Source organism: Neophocaena asiaeorientalis, unplaced genomic scaffold, assembly GCF_003031525.2.
Source record: "Neophocaena asiaeorientalis asiaeorientalis breed wild unplaced genomic scaffold, Neophocaena_asiaeorientalis_V1.1 scaffold104, whole genome shotgun sequence".
Classification (NCBI taxonomy): domain Eukaryota; kingdom Metazoa; phylum Chordata; class Mammalia; order Artiodactyla; family Phocoenidae; genus Neophocaena; species Neophocaena asiaeorientalis.
In genome coordinates this window covers 2254240-2269704 of record NW_020175679.1, presented here as the reverse complement: position 1 = coordinate 2269704, position 15465 = coordinate 2254240, and the positions used below count along the sequence as shown (strand labels likewise).

General features: G+C 55.1%; 1 protein-coding gene across 1 annotated transcript in view; it reads left to right on the top strand.

The window, feature by feature from the left end:
• CEP72 (centrosomal protein 72) overlaps positions 1 to 15465 on the top strand; it is a 41616-nt gene that overhangs the window by 18346 nt on the left and 7805 nt on the right. The window contains 10 exon segments of the mRNA XM_024731985.1: positions 636 to 761; positions 3058 to 3290; positions 4167 to 4283; positions 4434 to 4516; positions 4646 to 4719; positions 5392 to 5518; positions 6651 to 6715; positions 6717 to 6846; positions 13472 to 13603; positions 14749 to 14860. Coding sequence (XP_024587753.1) covers positions 636 to 761; positions 3058 to 3290; positions 4167 to 4283; positions 4434 to 4516; positions 4646 to 4719; positions 5392 to 5518; positions 6651 to 6715; positions 6717 to 6846; positions 13472 to 13603; positions 14749 to 14860 — 1199 coding nt within the window.

The following is a 15465-nucleotide window of genomic DNA, read 5'->3' as shown; positions in this document are numbered from 1 at the left end:
ATTTGAGGTGGATGTAGTCATGTTGCAGGGCTGTTTATATCAGGTCCCTCCTCAGATCAGTTACAGGGATAGGGAAGAAGTGAGATGTCTAAGCAGACAGGAAGGAAGCGTCCTGTGCTGGAGGGAGGGAGTCCCTGCCGGCCACGAGGGGACTCCCGGCTCCAGCTGCACGTTGGTGAGGACGTGCACGTGAACTTCATGCCCTTTGCGGGGGCTCTTCCGCCGGGACGTGTGTGTGAGCTTCAGCTCCACTGCTGCTGCTTCTGAGTTGTGGGTTCCTGAGAGCTTTCCATGAAGACGCGGCGGGCTGGGGCTTCCCTGCTGCAGGACCACCTCTGCCTTGGCGTCCCCGCCAGCTCCTGGGACTGTCAGTCTCTAACGCTGGCTCCCGTCCTGGGTGTATGGTGGTATCTCTTGTTGGTTTTAATTAGCATCTCCTGAAAACAAGTCACCACAGCCTCTCCATGGGCTCACATCTTCTGTGGCGTTTCTGTTCCTGTCTGTTCCCCTCCCCTTTTCTTTTCTTGGTGTTGAGGCATAAGACTTCTTCATGGTGTTTGAACACAAGCCCTTTCTCAGGTATAGTACTCCAAGTTTCTGCCCACCCTGTGGCTTGCCTGTTGTTTTCTAAGCAGTGCTCCCGAGAGCAGTGTTATTTCAGTGAAATCCAGTTCTTCGTGTTTCCCTTCGTGGTCGTGCTTTTCGGTGTGCTGCCCCTGCTTGTGGAGGGTTCCTCCCACGGACTGGTCCACGTGCTGGGGGTCAGTGCTTAGGTCTGAGAGCCGCTCTTTTGAGTGAATTTTGGGGTGTGGCGTGAGACAGTGGGTCAGGCTGCCCGCCTGTCCCCCCACGTGTGTCCAGCTGTGCCAGTGCCATTTGTTGAGAAGACTGTCTTTCTCTTCATTGAATAACCTTGGCGCCCTTCTTAATTCAGTGGGCCGGAGTCTCTGGGTTCTGTTGACCGTCGTGTCTGTCTTGATTCCTCGGCCGAACGGTTTCTCCTGAGTGCGGCTGGGTCACCCTCCCCTGGGCGCTGTGGGCAGTGACCGCTGCAGGTTCCCAGCAGGGGGGGCTGGTGTGTGTTATCCACTCGGCCTTCTTTTCCCGTTCACCCCACGGAAGGAGTCTACTTGACAGATACGGTGCACCGTTGGGAGCCTGAAATAAAGCTTTGAAAATGTTTTTAATGCAGCAGAGCCGCGGCATCTATCGACTCCTGAGTCAGCGCAGCAGCAGCGTGGGGACCCCCTGAGGAAGGGCCCCGGGAAGCGGAGGGGCAGCTCCAGCGGGGCTGGGCGGAGCCGAGGATGCAGGGCCGGCGCGTGGCGAGCCCCCCCCGGCCCCGCCCCGCGGCGCTTTGCCCCTCCTCCAGGGGGCCCCGCCCCACTGCTTGCCCTCATTCCTCTTCATTGTGTGTGCGCGCGACTCCCTAAGGTGTCTTAGGAAAGAATCTTCTCTATGAGTGCAAGTTGACACTTGTAGAACACCTGTGGTTTAGGTTCCTGGTCTGTGAGTACACACTCTCACTCACACACAGTTTCTTCCGGAGACATACGTGGGCCCAGTTACGACAGTGGCTACTGTTACAGTTTAGAAAATGAAAGACAAGGGAAATTAAATTAGTTAATTGAGAGTGTTGTCTGCACGAATATGGAAAAGGCGTCAGAAACCCCCCAGTGTGAGCGAACCTAGCCCCTGCCTGAGGCCTGTGCAGGTGAGCTCGTGGGGACCTTGGTGGGTCGTGATGGTGGCTGCCCAGTGCCCCGTGGCCACTGCAGAGCAGGCCGTGGCATCGAGGCACCAGCCGCATTTACTCCACGTCCTGAGACCTCACGCGTGTGTCCCTACACACGCATCTACACACGTACGTGTGCGTGGGGATGCGTGGATGCGTGTCCGGGTCCTGGATCCTGTCCGGCGCACGTGGCGTATCTTAGTGTCGTGTCTCAGACGCCTGTGAGCTGGAAGTGTTTCTGCATCCTCCCATCGTCTACGTCCTGGAGGGTTTTGAAGCATTCAGACTGTGCTTCTGTGGGCCGGCCCCCAGTCCCAGTGTGGCTTGCTCTGCTGGCCCCTGGTGGCCAGGCTCAGCTGTGCTGTGTGGGTGTGGGCTTGTGTGGAGGCCCTGGGCTGGAGGTGGGGGACAGAAGAGCACAGGTCGCAGGTCAAAGTGAGGGAGCGCAGTGCCGCATGGTGGGAGGAGGCCAGGTCCCCGGGCTGGGGGCAGGGGACGGCATGGAGTGGTCGGTGGGCATTTGAGTTGTGGGGGGCGGGCAGTGGGTCCGAGTGGATACGGCAGACCAGTCCCAGCAAAGGGCAGAGGTGGCCAGTTGGCGCTGGTTGGGTGGACTTGGTGACGTATGGTGATGGACAGGGAACTGCGGGGGAGGGCTGTCCCGGTGGTCTCTGGCTTGGGCCGCCAGATGACAGTGGTGTCCGTCCGCTCAGGTCACGAGCACTTGCCGGGGACGCCCTGGGTGTGGCTCTGTTCACGGAGCCCTGAGGGGAGGCCTGGCCAGAGGGCAGCCTTGTGGGGCAGATTTGAGCCTGGGTGCCTGCAGAGTCCACGTGCAGGAGGGTCCAGGGCGGTCAGGCTGAGGGGCCTCAAGAGGAGAGCCTGCCCTGGGAGGAGGGCCCTGGGCTGTGGGGTGCCGGGCCCCGAGGTGCCCGGGAAGTGGCTCAGCGGCTGGGGAGGGAGGGTCTTAGATCCGACGCGTCGACAGTGTCTCCGGTAGGAACAAGTTGTTAAGTCCCCTGTAGCTTCCAGATCTTAAGGTGTTACCCACTTGACTCATCTTTGTTACATATAGTTCTGGTGAGAGGACATACAGTAATCAGTGGATCCATTTGTTGAAGTCACTACTTCAGTTGCGTTACTTTTTGGTGGATCTTCCATACGTGCGTGTGCACGTGCATCCGTACACAGGCACACACGCCTGCACACATGCTCACACGCACACACACGCATGCATGTGCGCACAGCTGCTTAGCTTGCAGTGCCGGCCCCTGAGCCCAGGGCGCCTGGTGGTGAGGGCTCTGCCCCCTTCTCTGTTGCAGACCCCACCGACCCCACCCTGGCTCAGCCCCTCCTTCTCAGAAGACAAGTTTATTGACGCAAAAGGGGTTAAATCCTTTGCCTGCTCGGAAAAGCACAGGAAGCGAAGGGTGCGTGGCGGGATGCTCCGGGCCCCTGCAGACCAGGAGTGTCTGAGCTGCTTGGAGGAGGGCCGGAGCTGGGGCCCTGTTCCCGCTCGGCGGCCTGGGGGCCCGAGCAGCAGAGGCCACACAGCGTGCGTGAGCTGAGCCAGGTGTGGAGGCCATGGGGCCGCCGTCCTCTATCAGGCCGCGTCTTCCTTCCTCAGCGCTGACACGACCCCGAGGTGAGCGCAGCTCTTAGGTGAACTGCTCCGCGGCGCTGTCACCGCCCCGTTCTCTTAGAAGCGCGCTCCCAGGCTGCTCGCCTCTCCCCGTGGTGCAAAGGGCCTTGAGGTGGAAGTGTCCTCCCGGGGGCGCTGGCTTACGCGGCCTCCTCGTCCCGCCGGCTGGAGCCACCCACGGCGCCCTCGGGAGCGGGGGTCCTGGGTGTGCATCCTTTGGCTCTCCGAAGACACATCCTCGTTTGGGAGTGCAGGTTCTCGCCCAGAGTCACCCAGAGCGGTTGTGGACGATGCTTTGTCACCCTTGTCACTGGCCCAATTGGAGATGGAGACATTCTCAAAGTTTGGGGCACGAGTGAAGACCACCCAGCGGACAGTGGGTGGCTTGCCCTCCGGGCTCGCGGGGCAGGGGGCTGGCCCTGCCACGTCACTCCCAGGCGGGTGCTGGGGGAGAGTGTCCCAGCAGAGAAGGGGCACAGGTGCCCTGACAGGGGCTGCGGCCCAGGGAGGCCGGGGGCTGGGGCTGGAAGGGGGCGTCCCACGAGGTTGGTGAGGGGAGCGCCTGGCCCCCTGTGGTTGGTCCTGAGCTGGAGACATAGAATCAGGGACGCTGGGCCCATCGTAGGTGGTGGGTGGCTTCCAGCCGCAGGCTGCGGGGCTGAGCTCTGCTTTCACGGCTCGTCTGGCCGCTGTCTGTTCGCCTCTTTAGTCTCTCAGTGGATTGAGTGAAGGAAGGAAAACGAGGACTTGCTTGAGCTGGGAATGTGCTTGGGCCTTCCCTGTCCCCAGATGGGTGTCACCCCGGGCGGAGCCTCGCCTGACGGGCTGGCCCTTGCTGTGGGGTTGGGACTTTGCAGGAGGGGCGCTGCCTGCGGCGCCCCCTCCTCTGAGCACTCTGACCCTGTGGTGAGATCGTCCTCTTGGAGAGGGCACGACCCTTCTGCCGGGTGGAAGGCAGAAGCCTGACCGCGCTGGGCACCGCGGCTCCATCACCCACGCCTGCGGCTGAGCGTCCAGTGCAGCTCCCGGCGGAGGTATGTGTGCTGATGCCCACAGGTGCTCTCAGCCTCGGCTCTTTGGGGCCAGCGGCCGGCCTCAGTGTTCCCACGCCGACCGGCCCGCCCTTGGTGTGACCTCGGGTAGAGCAGTGTCCCCTCTGCGGGCATGTGTTTCCCGGTGCTCCTGGGGCTCCCGTGGGTGCGCAGTGATGCCAGGAGTGAGGGCTGTCCCGGCTCAAGTGGCCCAGGCCGCTCCCACGCTCCCTTCAGGGTCTCGCTGGCTGTTCCAGATGGCCTCGAGGAGAAAAGCCCTTTATCTGTGTAACAGTGGGGAGCGCCGGGCTGTGAGGGGCGGCGGGGCTCGTCCCCAGCTCTGGCACTGCTGGCATTTACTCCCCAAATCCCCGGACCCAGGAATTGTTCCCTAGGCGCTCAGAAAGTGGGCAGGAGCCACCCCGCTTTCTGCAGTAATCCCTTAAAATTGGTAAAACAATTTCTAAACAGAAGAAAAGACAGCATTGCCGTGAATGCCAGTGACTGCGGCCCTGGCGTGGTTGGGCCCGGGGTGGAGCCTCGGCAGCCTTGAGCCTGCGCCGTCCCGGCCAGCCCTCCCTCTAGTCCCGCGTGGGCTGCGCTGCACTTAGAGCCTCCGGGGCTCCAGTGACTGTTCAGGCCGAGACTATTCTCCTCCCTCCCACAATCGCTGGGGCTGGTTCAGGAGGGCCCAGGACAGCTGTCCCTGGGAACCGACCGTCTCCTGACTGTTACACTAGGGTGACAGTTTCGCCGTTCCTCCCGGTGTGAGATGTTGTCCCCGCCCCACAGATGTGGACGCACGTGCAGGGGTGGGGAGGTGGATCCCATGAGCCACGCCTGCAGGCTTGTGGTGTGTGAACCGCCATCGTGCTTGTAGGCGGTGGGACGGGGCATCAGCGTGGCACGCACGCCTAGTGCTGCATCGTACCCACTGGTTTCAGGCAGGGAAAAAGCCACGCTCGTGGTTTGTTTCCGTGCAGGTGTGTCCCAAGTTGCACTTGGCCGTGCCGCCTGGGAAGAAGGCCACCCTGGAGGTGGCGCTCCTCGACCTGGTGGGCAGGCACTGGAGTGGCTGCAGCCCCCTGCACAGCAGCGAGGTGCTCCTCGGCGAGCTGGCCCAGGGCTCTGCGGGCAGGTGCTTGCGCCCCACTGCGGGGCGCTGGTCCCCGTGTCTCGCCGGACCGCCTCACCGGCGTCACTGCCTCACTGTGCTGCGGGGAGCGTCCTGATGGTCCTCTTCACAGCGTCTGGGTTCTCCGGAGGTGGCAGACATGGAGGACTCCACGTGGCCTGCGGCTGTCGTCTCCCACCTGCTGGCGCTCCAGGCTTCCTGGAGGTGTGTCATCAGCCAGTGGTGTTGGCATCGCTCTTCCTGGGTGTTTGCTTCTCCTTGCTCTGTTTTTCTGTGGGGATTTGGAGAGACTAAAATGCTGCTGCTGTCTTCTCCGAATCCTCTCAGCATTTGACTGAATGCAGGGCCCTGGATTTGCTGACCTTTTGGTGGCAATGACTTGAGGCCCAGGAAGATGTGGCCCCTCCCCAGAGGGGACTTGGGTTTTCTTCTGCCTGGTGCCTGGGTACAGGGGCACACAGGGGACCCCACATCCAGAGTCAGGGTGTGAGGCGGGGACATGCTGTGTCCCCAGGGCCACCTTCTCTTTCCCCACAGCCTGATTGTAGCCTCACGTGCCCCAGGGGGAGCAGGGACCTGCCAGCTCTCTCCTTCCAGCAGACCCCGATCTGCCTGGATCTCCCAGCTTAGCTGCACCATAGGCTCCCAAGCCTTCCACTCAGTGTCTTGGCCCCTCAGCTTCGCCTTCTGGAATCAGGGCGCCCTGAGAAGCTGGCGGCCCTGGATCCTGACCGCATAAACCTACACCCTGTCAGGGCTAGCAGCAGGACTGTCTGCTTTCCCAGTCGTGGAGCAGGGCCAGGCCTGGAGCAGCAGTCGGTGCTGTGTGAGAGCGCGTTCAGGCAGACCTCCTAATGGTGGCCTTTCCCTGAGGCCCCTTCTCTAGGTCTCTAAGACTGTTGCTCTTTGCCTGTTGGTCCTCATCCACGGCAGAGGATAAAGAGGCCTGATGAGGTCATTTCAATGGCGTACGTGTCCCTTTTCCAGTCTCCATGCCGGTCAGTGTTTTTGAGCCATGTAGCCCGTGTTATTCAAAATGCATTGAACATGTTTTGTTTACACTCATCCTTTCAACATAGTTGTTGTAATAATGTTTGATTCTTCTAGCTCAGGCAAGACACATTTTGTCATCTGTCCAAGAGTTTACAGCCACTCAGGACAGTTCAACAACATGTGAGTGAAGAAATTAGCTCCCTGACTATGGAAAATAAGTCTTTGCAGAGTCGCCTTGCTGAGCTACAGCAGCAGTGTAGCGTGAAGATGAGTGAGGTGGTGTCGGAACTCAGCGACACTCGGAAGGAGATGGTGAGTTAGTTCCGTTTGTTCACAGATGGAGCAAAATGTAGGGCTTTTTTGTTTTGTTTTTTGCGGTACGCGGGCCTCTCACTGTTGCGACCTCTCCCGTTGTGGAGCACAGGCTGCGGACACGCAGGCTCAGCGGCCATGGCCCATGGGCCCAGCTGCTCCGTGGCATGTGGGATCCTCCCGGACCGGGGCACGAACCCGTGTCCCCTGCATCAGCAGGCGGACTCTAAACCACTGCGCCACCAGGGAAGCCCCAAAATGTAGTTTTGACATCACAGAATGAGGGTAGCTTCTCAACGCTGCTTCCCCTTACAGCTGTTGGGCACAACACCGGGGCCCCTTCCTGCCCTTTGCAGGACGCGAACCCCCTCCCCCACCAGGCTCTCCTCACCCCCAGGGACTCCAGCTGCCCTTCAGGGATGCAGCGTGACTCTGTCACTCCAGGACCCCTCATGACAGTGATTGCAGATGGCAATCACGCCACTTGTCCCAGCTCTGCCTCTCCTGGGCAGCTGCGTTCTGTTCTGAGAGAGGCCGAGTGGGAGAGAAAAAGAGAGAGTGAGGCTGGGCTGGAGGTGGAGTTTCTGTGGCCCCAGTGTTGCCTGGCTCAGGCTCCCCAGAACACTGGTGAGAGAGGTTCCAGTTACCTGGCTGTCCTGTCTGCACTAGCCAGCTATGAGACCAAGGTGTCCTGTTGGACCTGTGGGAACTCTGCCACCAGGTGGCGCTGAAGGGCAGCCAGAGCCAGCACAGTGTGGGCCTGGCAGTGGAGCCCACTTCCTGGCTGAGGCTGCCCTCGTCTTTTGTAACCTCACCATGAGACCATCACTCATAAATGCCTACACTAAAAAGGAAAAACGATCTCAAAATCTCAAATAAACCAGCTAACTTTACAGCAAGAGGAACTAGGAAGAAGAACACACTGAATCCAGAGAAAGCAGAAGGAAGGAAATAATAAAGATCATAGCAGAAAGAAATAAGAGAGTAGAAAAGCAACAGGAAAACAATGAACAAAACGGAGTTGGGTTTTGAAAATATACAAAACCAATAAACTCTTAGCTAGACTAAGAAAGAGAGGAGATTAAAAATCAGAAATGAAAGAGGAGGCATTACAACGGATGCCTCAGAAATAAAAAGAGTCAAAGAATGGTTATATACAAGCACATTGGAGAACCTAGGAGAAATGGATAAATTCCTAGAAACATACAACCTACCAAGACTGTATCAAGAAGAAATAAAACCTAAGAGACCAATAACAAATGAGATGAAACAGTAATCAACCTCTTAATAAAGGAAAGTCCAGGACCAGATGGCCTCATGGCTGAATTCTATCAAACATTCAAAGAAGAATTAATACTTATCCTTCTTAAACTTCCAAAAAAATAGAAGTAGAGGGAATACTTTAAAACTAATTTCATAAGGCCAGCAGTGCCCAGATACCAAAGCCAAAGACACTGTAAGAAAAGAAAATACAGGCTACTGTCTGATGCACATAGATGTAAAAATCCTCAACAGAAGACTGGTATACCAAGTTCAGCAACACATCACCACCAAGAGGGATTGTCCCCTGGGATGCCAGGTTGGTTCAACATACACAAATTAATACTCTACATTAACTCATGGAGAGATAAAGACCACACAGTCATCCAAAGTGATGGAGACAGAGCATCTGACAGAGTTCAACATCCATTCATGATAAGAAAAAAACTCAACAAAATAGGTGTAAAAGAAAGTTTCCTCAACACAATGAAGGCCATCTGTGAGAAGCCCTTGGCTCACCTCACGATCAGTGGGGGAGACTGAATGCTTTTCCTCTGAGACCCAGTATGAGACCAGGGTGTCCAGTCTGCAGCTTCTCTTCCACTGGAAGTACAGCTGACCCTTGAACACGTGGGTTTGAACTACATGGGTTCATTTATACGTGGATTTTTAAAATAGTAAATACTATAGTACTACACAATTGGAAGTTGGTTGAATCCACGGACACAGAACTGCACATTTGGAGGGCTAACTATAAATTATATGCAGATTTTCAGCTGCAAGGAGAGTCGGCTCCCCAGCCCCCCGACCCGCCGTGGTTCAGGGATCAACTGTACTAGCAAGAGCAAGCAGGTGAGAAAAAGAAACAAAAGCATCCAGATTGGAGAGGAAGGAGTAAAGTCACCTCTATTTGTAGACGATGTGATCATTCATGTAGAAAACATTAAAGACCTCACAAAAGAAAAGCAGAGCAGGTACGTTCAGTGAAGCTGCAGGATACAAGGTCAGCACAACAAAAGTCATTCTTATTCCTTTATACCAATGATTGTTCCCAAGCTGTTCCATTTATAGCATCCAAAAGAAGAAAATACGGAGGAATAAATTTAACCAAGAAGGCTAACGATCTTAACACTGAAAACTATAAAACATTGATAAAAGAAGTTGAAGCAGACAAATGAGCGGAAGGATATCCCACGTTCACGGGTGGAAGGTTGTTAATGTTAAAATGTCCACACTGCCCAAAGACATCTACAGTCGCAGTGTAAGCCCTGTAAAAATTCCAATGGCATTTTTCACAGAAATAGAAAAAGCGATTCTAAAATTTGTATAATTATTTTTCTTTTAATTTGTATTCTTCTTTTTGTAGTTCCACAAAAGAGCCCAAATCACCAAAGTGATCTTGAGAAAGAACAGTTTCAGGCATCACGCTTCCTGATTTAAAATTATATCACAAAGCTATAGTAATCATAACAGTATGGTGCTGGCACAGAAGCAGACATAGATTACTGGAACAGAATAGAGAACCCAAAAATAAACGCACACATATATGTCAACTAATTTTTGACAAGGGCACCAAGAATACACCATGGCGAAAGGATGATCTCTTCAGTAAATGGTGTTGGGAAAACTGGATGTTCACAGGCAAAAGAATGAACTTGGACCCTTATCTTACAGCACACACAAAATTTAACTCAGAGTGGGTGGATTAAAAATTTAAATATAAGACTTGAAACTAAAACTCCTAGAAGGGGCTTCCCTGGTGGTCCAGTGGTTAGGACTCCACGCTTCCACTGCAGGGGGCATGGGTTTGATCCCTGGTAGGGGAACTAAAATCCTGCATGCTGCGTAGTGCGGCCAAAAAAAACCTAGAAGAAAACAGGGGAAGAAAGCTCCTTGACATGGCCTTGGCAGTGATTTTTTGGATGTAACACCAAAAGCAAAGGCAACAAAAGCAAAAGTAAACTAGTGGGACTACCTCAAACTAAAAGTTTCTGCAGAGCAAAGGAAACCATCACCAAAATGAAAAGGTAGCCTATGGATTGGGAGAAAATATTTGCAAACCATTTATCTGACGAGGGGTTAATATACAACTCAATAGAAGAAAAAAACCCAACTAAAAAACGGGCAGAGGACCTAAAAAGAAGACATACAGATGGTCGACAGACATGTGAAAATGATGCTCAGTATTACTAATGATCAGGGAAATGCAAATCAAAACCAGAGTGAGCTATCACTTCACACCTGCAGAATGGCTGTCGTCAAAAAGACAAGAAGATAACAAGTGGAGGATGTGGAGAGAAGGGAACCCTTGTGCACTGTTGGCGGGAATGTGCGTTGGTGCAGCCCCTGTGGAGAACAGTATGGAGGGTCCTCAAAAAACCCACAGTAGAACTAGCATATGATCCAGCAATCCCACTTCTGCGTATTTATCCAAAGGAAGTGCAATCAGGATCTGGAAGAGATACGTGTACTGCCATGTTCGCTGCAGTATTAGTCACAGTAACCAAGATGTGGAAGCAGCCTAAGCGCCCTTCGGTGGATGAGTGGGTAAAGGAGACGTGGTGTATGTGTACAGTGGGACATTATTCATCTTTAGAAAGAAGGGAATCCTGCCATAGACCTCGAGGGTGTTATGCTAAGTGAAATAAGTCAGACGTGGAAAGAAAACAAAGTCCATGATCTCCTATGTGGAATCTGAGAGTTGAGTTCATAGAAGCAGAGAGCAGAGCGGTGGTCACCGGTGGTGGGGAGGTGGGGGGAGTGGGGAGATGGTGGCCCAGGGCACAGAGTGGCAGCTCTGTAGGTGACTAAGTGTCGGGCTCCAAAGCGTGCCTGGTGGTCACAGTGAATAAGACCGCCTGGAATCTGGAAATCTGCTGAGAGGCCAGATTTCCAGTGTTGTCATCACCCCAAAAATGGTTACTCTGTGAAGAGAAGATGTGTGTATTACCTCGACTGTGGCCATCACTATGCACACGCACATCAGACCATCGAAGGGGCACCTTAAACATGTATAATTTTTACTTAAAGACCATCGTGCATTCAGCATGGTGAGGTTTTTACCTCACGATCATTATGGTTCAGTTTAATTGTATGGAAACTATTTAAGTGTTCTTTCGTTTTCGTTTTATTTATTTATTTTATAGCCAAAATAAGTAAATTTGACCCATATGGTATAATTGTTCTTTTTGGTCAAGCTCGTACATTGTCAGGGTTGAATGTGGGGGCCGTGGAGTTAGGCTGCCCGGTGTGAATCTGGTCACCCCTGTGCCATGTGATGGGCCCACGCCTGTGCCCTGGTCCCCCGGGGGCCGCTGAGGTGACACCTGTGTGCTCAGTGGTGTCGGCGTTCCCAGCGCGTGGTCGTACCGGTGTTGCTGTCCCGCGTGGGCGCACCTCCCGGCCGTTCTCTGCCTTGCCCTCCACGCGCTGCCGCCACCTGGCACCCTGCCTGCCATTGACCGCTGTTAGTCCCCTGATGCTTCCTCTCGTGCTTTTCCCCTTTGTGCCTGCTCTCTCTCTCTCTCTCTCGCTCTGCTTTGACTGACACGAGCATAGCCACCAGCAGCTTTCTTCCATTAGTGTTGCTATGGTGTATCTTTCTTTTTCCGTCCTTTTAATTTATTGGGGTGCTTATATTTAAAGTGGGTTCCCTGTAGGCAGCGCACACTTGGGTCTTGCGTTTTTAATCTAACTAACAACCTCTCCCTTTTCTTTGCAGAAAACTTTTTTAAAAAATTCAATTGATTTAAACTAAAGAGCAGTAACGGTTCACCCCCTTCTCCCACCCCTAAGCTCTGCCTCTGGCAGGCACCAAGTTCTCTGTATCTGTGGGCTTCACTTCGTTTGTTTGTTTTAGATTCCACCTGTGACTGAGATCACATGGTATTCATCTTTCTCGTTGTAACATACGGCGCATCTTCTTTATCCGTTCATCATCTACTGATGGGCGCTGAGGTCGCTCCATAGCTTGGCTATTGTAAGTAATGCTGCTATGAACACGGGGGGTGCACATATCTTTTCAAATTAGTGTTTTTGTTTGCTTCAGATAAACACCCCGAAGTGGAATTGCTGGATCTGGTAGCTCTGGTTTAAAATTTTTGAGGAACCTCCATACTGTTCTCCGTAGCGGCTGCACCAATTCACATTCCCACCAACGGCGCACGAGGGTTCCCTTTTCTGCACACCCTTGGCAACACTTGTTATCGCTTGTCCTTTTGATGAAGCCGTTCTGGCAGGTGTGGTGACACCTTGCTGTGGTTTGATCTGCATTTCCCTGATGACTAGCGATGCTGAGCATCTTTTTATGTGCCTGTTGGCATCTAGATGTCTTCTTTGAAAAAATGTCTGTTCAGGTCCTCTGCCCATGTTTAAATCAGATTGTTTTTTCACTGTTGTGTGAATTCTTTATATATTTTGGATATTAACGCCTTATCAGACAAATGGTTTGCAAATATTTTCTCCCAATCCGTAGGCTGCCTTTTCATTTTGTTGATGGTTTCCTTTGCTGTGTAGAAGCTTTTTGGCTTCTGTCCCGTGGTTAAGAGGGTGGGCTGTAGGGATGGCAGCAGGTACTGAACCCCCTCTGTCAGGTTGTCTGTTGCTGCGTAACAAGTCACCCCCAGTCACACCTCAAACAGCACACGCTTACCCTGTGTGGTCTCTGTGGTCAGAGCCCAGGGTAGCTGAGCCGTGTGTCTTAGGGCCTCCTGAAGTTGCTGCCAGGCTGTCACTCGGCGCTGGGGTCTCCTCTGAAGGCTTAGCAGGGTGCAGGTCCTCCACGCCCACTCCAGGCAGCCCCGCAAGTCCTCACGATGCGGCAGCTGATGGGGAGGGTGCCACGTGGTGGCTTCTGTGTGTTGTGTGTGGCGGGGACGGGTCTCCTCCCGGGCGTGAGCACCCTCTGTGCTCAGTCCCCCCATTTGTAAGATGGGAGTGGAAATAGCCACAGGGCTGCTGGGAGACAAGTGTCTGAAGTGTCTGGTGCTTACCATCTTACCAAGACAGAGATCCTACACAAAGCTTCATTTTTAGAGGCATAAGTGAAAAATAGTGAAGTGGTGCCGGCATCCTCTGGGTGTCTGCACACAAATGGCTCTCGCATCCAGGAAGGGCTGCAGCCCCAGCCTGCGTGGTCACCGGGCAGTGCGTCGTCCCCATGGGCACAGCAGGCCTGTCAACCCGGAAACAGAGGACCGTGGATTTGGGGGTTTGGGCAGATGAGTAGTGGCACCCCTTCTCCTTACACTGTGCAGTTTGGGACCATTTGGATCCAGACAGACGGGCCCCAGATGCCATCTTTGTAGCGATGCAGTCTGCACAGAGTTCGACTCGTCTGTTTGGCATGCGTTGCTCTGTGTCTGTGGATCACCTGAGGCAGCATCTGGGCAGAACTCTGGAGGAAAGCAGTAGCTTGAAGTCTCTTCTGTTCAGCGTGAAAAAAGAAGTGAGAAACGCCGACGCTCCATCCACACTGAACTGCAGATCACTGGTGAGTTCGCGGTTTACTTGTACGTGTAAGAGTCAGGATTTCACGGGATTCAGACTCAGCAAGCGCAGTGAAGCGGGGCCGGAGCCCCCAGCCCTGCCAGCGCGGGCACGCGGGCCCGGGACCGTCCTTCTGAGCTGCTGAAAGGCCACGGGGCCCTCCCCGGGGCGTCCTCCTCCTTGGTTACGGCTCCTTCCGGACGCAGGGCATTTTTGTTTCCCTCTTCACTGTCTTGGATTCTGTTTTGCCAGTTTTGCAAAAGTGCCCTCGGGATTTCGAGGTGGGGTGCAGCCTGCTCTGGGGTAATGTGAGGTGACGTGGGGTCCCACGGGGGCTTCAGCCTGAGTGTCTGCTCCAGTCTGACCTCTCGGGGGTCTGAAACTTCTTCCTAAAGGACCGGGTGGTAAGCATCTCGGGGCGTGAGCACAGTCACAGCCGAGACCCTCCGGGGCCCGCTGCCCGGTAACCGTCCCCGCAGCCCTTCACCCCAGTCCTGTGGGCTGCCGGGGTCTTCTTCCCGAAGGCCCTGCTGTCCGGCAGCAGGTCAGCCCAGGACCTCTGGCTGGCGCCAGGCCCACCTCCACCTGTCTGCTCCACACCGCACGCACCCCTCAGGAGTGCCCGGAGGGCAGAGTCCCGGGGCTTCATCCCCAACAGCAGGGGCCGGCGCTGGGCCCTGGGTGGGATGATTGCAGGTGGAGAGGGGGCTGCTTTGTTCACCCTGATGACTTTTTCCCGTGTTTCCCAGGTGCGCTTTAAACTCTAGAATCATTTTAGTTTCCAGAATGTGGGAGTGTTGGGACTTCCCTCGTGGCGCAGTGGTTAAGAATCCGCCTGCCAGTGCAGGGGACACGGGTTCGAGCCCTGGTCCGGGAAGATCCCACATGCCACGGAGCAGCTAAGCCCGTGCGCCACAACTACTGAGCCCGTGCTCTAGAGCCCACGAGCCACAGCTACTGAGCCTGCGTGCCTAGAGCCCGTGCTCCGCAACAAGAGAAGCCACCCAGTGAGAAGCCCGCGCGCCGCAACTAGGGAAAGCCCGCGCGCAGCAATGAAGACCGAACGCAGCCAAAACTAACTAAATAAATAAATAAAAATTTTTAAAATGTGGGAGCACATTTCACTGAATATTGCTGCTTCTTTTCCCATCAGGATTTCAGACAAGTGTGAAGCAGCTCTCCGGGGAGACTGTGGAACTAAAGCAGCGTCTGGGGCACTACGACAGGATCCAGGAACTCACCCAGATGCTGCAGGAGAGCCGTAGGTGCCTGCCCGGGACAGCGGGCCGCTGGTCCCGAGCCCACATGTGTCGCTGAGTTGACTCAGAGCTTGTGTGAGCTTCTGCGTCTTACTGAGCCGCGAGGTCCTTCCTGCTGCAGCTTCCTGGGAGGTGTTAAGGGGGGACGAGGGGCGAGGGAGAGGTGGTGCCGTGTCCTGGAGGCCTGCGCGTGCCCCCTCGGCGTGGTGGTTCTCGGTTGTTCTCGCAGAAACAGATTCCACCTTTGCCCCCAGCTCGGATTTTGTGAAGAGACCTGCGTGCTGGCAAGCGGGTGGGGCTGCGGAGGGGAAGCCGCAACAGTGGGGGGCAGGCCTGAGGGCAGCACTCCCGTCCCACCCTCCCTTTTCCTCTGCTCTCCCCCCGCCCCCTTCTCACTGTCGGTCGAGGTCACCACGGCGGCCCCGGCTGTGACCTTGTGGGGATTGGGGGCCACAGGCCCCTGGGCCCATCCCAGCACAAGCCCCGCAGGGCAGGGCAGGCAGGCCGCAGGCGGGTGGGCTCCGTGGGCTCGGTGTGGGCAAGGCAGGGCCGCAGCGCCTCTCCGAGCAGCAGGTGGGTCGGTGCTGAACCTCCGCCTGGCCCGTGGCTCT